Source organism: Populus euphratica, unplaced genomic scaffold (genome assembly GCF_000495115.2).
Source record: "Populus euphratica unplaced genomic scaffold, PopEup_1.0 scaffold102.1, whole genome shotgun sequence".
In the NCBI taxonomy this organism is placed as follows: Eukaryota; Viridiplantae; Streptophyta; class Magnoliopsida; order Malpighiales; family Salicaceae; genus Populus; species Populus euphratica.
Genome location: NW_011499957.1, coordinates 179,601 through 183,630, shown reverse-complemented (window position 1 = coordinate 183,630; position 4,030 = coordinate 179,601). Strand labels below are relative to the sequence as shown.

The following is a 4,030-nucleotide window of genomic DNA, read 5'->3' as shown; positions in this document are numbered from 1 at the left end:
TAAGTATCATTTTGTATCTTATTATTTAAGGATAATTTTAGAAATTTAATCAATAAATTCCTTATTTGATTATTTTAGGACTAGAATTATTATCCCTGAAATAAATACATTTCAATGCTTAATTTCAAAACTTATTTTCAATCAAGTCACATTTGATTAATTATCTCGGTTTAATTTTTAACTAATTATTCTTAATATTTGTGACCCATTATGTGCTTAATTTCTAACTCTTTTCAAATTTCATTTTACCTTGACCGATGATTTCTCAGTTAATACTATTTGATAACAGATAAAACATTTTCTTTAACTATCCTAGAATGATGAATTTTCTATTGATCACTCAAATACTTTTATATAGTTCATATTATATTCATGTTATACTCAATGTTTGTCATTGGGATGAGTAAAAAAATTGAGAAAACCGATTAAACCGAGAAAATAAAAAAATAACTGAAAAAACCGAACCGAACCCAACCCAAAATAAAAAAACCCAAGAAAAAAATCGAGTCAAAACCAAGCCAAGCTGAAAAACCAAGCTAAATAGAAAAAATTAAGCCAAACCAAGCTAAAGTAGAAAAATCAAGCCAAACTGGTTTAAAGTAGTTTTTGTCCTGAAAGATCAAACAGAAATCGGTTGATTTGAACCTTTATATAATAAGCACGTATATATTAGTTTTATGTATCCTTTATATATTAGTTTATAAGAATAATTACACCTTTTATTAAAGAAAAAAAACATAATATATATCAATCTCTACAACTCTAATAAATATTCAATATTTAAGAGAGTATCGATCATAAATATTTTAAAAATAATACTTTAATGCAATAATAATCTAATAATTATAACAACTTTATAATTTCAATTGCAAAATATTTTTTTTCCATAAACATTATCTTTATTCTAGATTTATAAATCAAATATTATATTTATTAATATAATATTATATAAATATTAAAAATAAATTAACTTTTTGTTAATAATAAATATATATTTACACAAATATAATAATAATATTATATAACTCCATGATATATTAAACTAACAAGGCAAAGGCATTAACTTTTTGTTAATTGATTCAATAAATAAATAAATAAATGATCTGGATTTAATACAAAAAACGGAACAACTATTTTCTAGGTAAGTCCTCAAATCGACTATGACAGGTATAACACAGAGGTTCTGATCACTCTCAACAATTAGAAATTTCTACGAGGATAAACTAAGGAACACCATCTTTTTATAGCAAAGCTAAAAGAAAGTTGCAATAAGTTTAGATTACGAAAACATTTATTATCTTCAGAAGTTCAGATGGTGTACAAACTCTTATTCTCTTCAGAAGTTCAGATAGTGTACAAACTACTACAGTTTTCTAAGACTTCAAAGGGAGCTGAAATCCACGAGTAGAAGCAAGACAGCATGGCATGGCAGCATGCCTTCTACACAGCTTTCCATGATGTATGAGGTGGAGTATCTGAATGCTTGAATGTAGACAGGCCATCGCCATACCGATCTCCCCTTACATCATCACCCTGGTGGTGTACCCAGGCCAACGCCAGCTGAGATGAAGTGCACTGTTTCCTTGCTGCGATTTCATTAACCCGCTCAAATAGTTGTGTATTATGTTTAAGATTTTCAGGTCGGAACCGGGGCAAACCCTGAGACAATTGAAACACTAGTTAATACCAGCAGCTAAGCCTGACGCAACTCATCAAGAAGAAAGCATCATAGATTATAGTTTATGCAACATGTCCTTCTTGCCATAACAAAACTTCCTAGTACTAAAAGCAAACCATCATGATATTGTATACAACGCAGCTTTCTATGGGTGCAAGCATGCCAAATTTCCATGTACAAGGCGAGTGAGCAGATTTTACGATTTCAAAAGTAATGAAGATTGAATATTAGAGAGAGATGTAAGCAAAACAATAAGCATGCAGAGTTCTTTGTTTGGACATAGGACAAACTAAAGCCACCTGATTAATACAAGGAGATCCCGTAAATCTGTGTATTATTTGATTGAATCTCTAAGCAATCCAAGTGCATAGCATATTTGTAGGAATAATGCAAATGTGAAAGAACTGCTAGGTAAAATGATCTCAAAGCTAAACTTTTACTTTGTGCAAGTTTCTTCTATGGAGTTTAGACCACCAAACCACTCCACAAGATGGAAGAGACTATTTTTTGAGGCATCTAAGCTAACCAATATATTGTCAAAAACTCGTTACTTGAAAGTTTATTAGGTGAGTTTTCAAGAACAGTTTTATATTATTCCGTAACGCATATAACTGTCAAAGGAGGAAATGTGATTTGTGACATTCCTTCCTTTCCAAACTGCAAAAGATCATGCTTGTACAATTGGTTATTTACTGGACAGGTATTATACAGATCACAAACTCTATATTCAAAAAGAACAGAACCAACCTTTCTGAAGTCACCATCTGTAAGGCTCTCAACCAACTTAGGCCCAGTGGAAAAGAATCCCCGTCCTAGAGGACTGTAAGCAACAATCCCAATGCCAAGTTCTCTGAACCATTAGAATGATAAGATCACAATCTGGATATCTAAGGCATCCCATAAACAGCCTAAGTTTTCGGTTATTTTGATTTCCGAAGGAAATTAGTTTTTCTCATCAATGCCTCACCTGCAGGTAGGAACAATCTCTTCCTCCACATCTCTAGACCACAGTGACCACTCCAACTGCACGGCTGTTATCGGATGAACAGCGTGAGCTCTTCTGATTGTTGAAGCAGAGGCCTCAGACAGACCTATATACTTTATTTTACCTTCTTCAACTAGTTTCTTGAGTTCCCCCATCTAGCAAAGAAAAGAACTATAAGTGCACAACTGCGAGACATTTTTGAGCTAGAATGCAGGGACAGTACCCAATAGTAGCATTGTCAGAATCCAGCTACGAAAGAGACCATTGCAAGATGTCAATGCACATAATGAGCATGACGGTATCATCAGTACCGTGTCTAATCTATAATTTTAGTGGGTTTATGCTGAAGTTTTAGGATTTTTGGATATTCCGGTAACAGATTCTGGAAAATATAGCATCAAGTAAAAGAAAATTCTCTAACTATCAACATAGCCATCGAACGATCAAGATTAATCAGAACAATATTCAGAAACAAAAACAATTAAAGAGAAATACCGTGGCTTCAATAGGTACGCTGGTATCAATGCGATGTTGGTAATAAAGATCAATGCAGTCAAGTTGAAGGCGTTTCAAGCTGGCCTCGCAAGCAGCTCTCACATAAGCAGGATCCCCTCGAACCTCGAAAGTGCCATCCTTAAAGCTGATGCCAAATTTGGTGGCCAATTCAACTCTCTGTCGTAATCCTCCCGCCTTCAAGGCCTTGCCCAGAAGGATTTCGTTGGTGTGGGGTCCATAGACATCAGAGGTGTCGAGTAGAGTGACCCCGGTGTTGACAGCATGGTGGATGAGGGCGATCATGTCCGATTCAGGCTTTGGAGGACCGTAGAAGGCAGACATGCCCATGCATCCAAGTCCCTGTGCTGATACTTCAAGACCCTGTGAGCCCAGCTTGATCCTTTTCACTGTTGCCATCTCTCTTGTTCTTATTAATTTGCTTCTCAAGAATGACGAACTCAGTATGTGTACGAGTTCTCGGCTCAGCGTCGCAAATAAAAGGAAACCGCCATAAATAGAGGAAGTGAGAGAAGAGACTTGTCATCCAAGAACAATTTCTAACGTAAGCATATACGTAATTGATGATGTTTGAGCTTACTTTCGCTTGAATTGATACTGTGAGCCGCCGCTTAAGATTCATCGTTAATAATATAAATTATGAAATGAATTTGAATTCCTTGATATCAATATTAAAAAAAACTAAAACTTGTCGATATTTTAAAATAGCATAAAATATCATTTTTTACGAGTGAATTTATTATAGATTATACTGTTCTGAACTATAAAACAAATATGATAGATTATAAATGAATTTACTATGAACTGAATTATTGGTGAGGACATATAAGTAAGCTGCAGCCTACAGAATCCAT

The 4,030-nt window shown here is 34.1% G+C and overlaps 1 protein-coding gene across 2 annotated transcripts; it reads right to left on the bottom strand.

Annotated features, from left to right (window-relative positions):
* Positions 1–1,224: 1,224 nt before the first annotated feature.
* LOC105138397 (probable aldo-keto reductase 2) lies at positions 1,225–3,688 on the bottom strand. Of its 2 annotated transcripts, none has more exons than XM_011044448.1 (4): positions 3,159–3,677; positions 2,646–2,818; positions 2,426–2,528; positions 1,225–1,659 (listed from the first exon to the last, which is right to left on the bottom strand). In XM_011044448.1, the coding sequence occupies exons 1-4, from the start codon at positions 3,573–3,575 to the stop codon at positions 1,441–1,443; spliced, it is 912 nt and encodes a 303-aa protein (XP_011042750.1). In that variant the 5' UTR covers positions 3,576–3,677; the 3' UTR covers positions 1,225–1,440. The 2 variants fall into 2 exon arrangements, with proteins under 2 accessions (XP_011042750.1, XP_011042751.1); XM_011044449.1 differs by lacking the exon at positions 1,225–1,659 and adding an exon at positions 2,100–2,208 and having other exon boundaries at positions 2,361–2,528; positions 3,159–3,688.
* Positions 3,689–4,030: the final 342 nt, after the last annotated feature.

Excerpts from the sequence above, each read along its gene's own strand:
- LOC105138397 (XM_011044448.1), bottom strand. The coding sequence starts at position 3,575 with ATGGCAACAGTGAAAAGGATCAAGCTGGGCTCACAGGGTCTTGAAGTA. Across the intron at positions 2,819-3,158 it reads GCGTACCTATTGAAGCCACG|ATGGGGGAACTCAAGAAACT; the intron begins GTATTTCTCTTT and ends TTTCTTTGCTAG. Across the intron at positions 2,529-2,645 it reads GAGATTGTTCCTACCTGCAG|AGAACTTGGCATTGGGATTG; the intron begins GTGAGGCATTGA and ends CTAATGGTTCAG.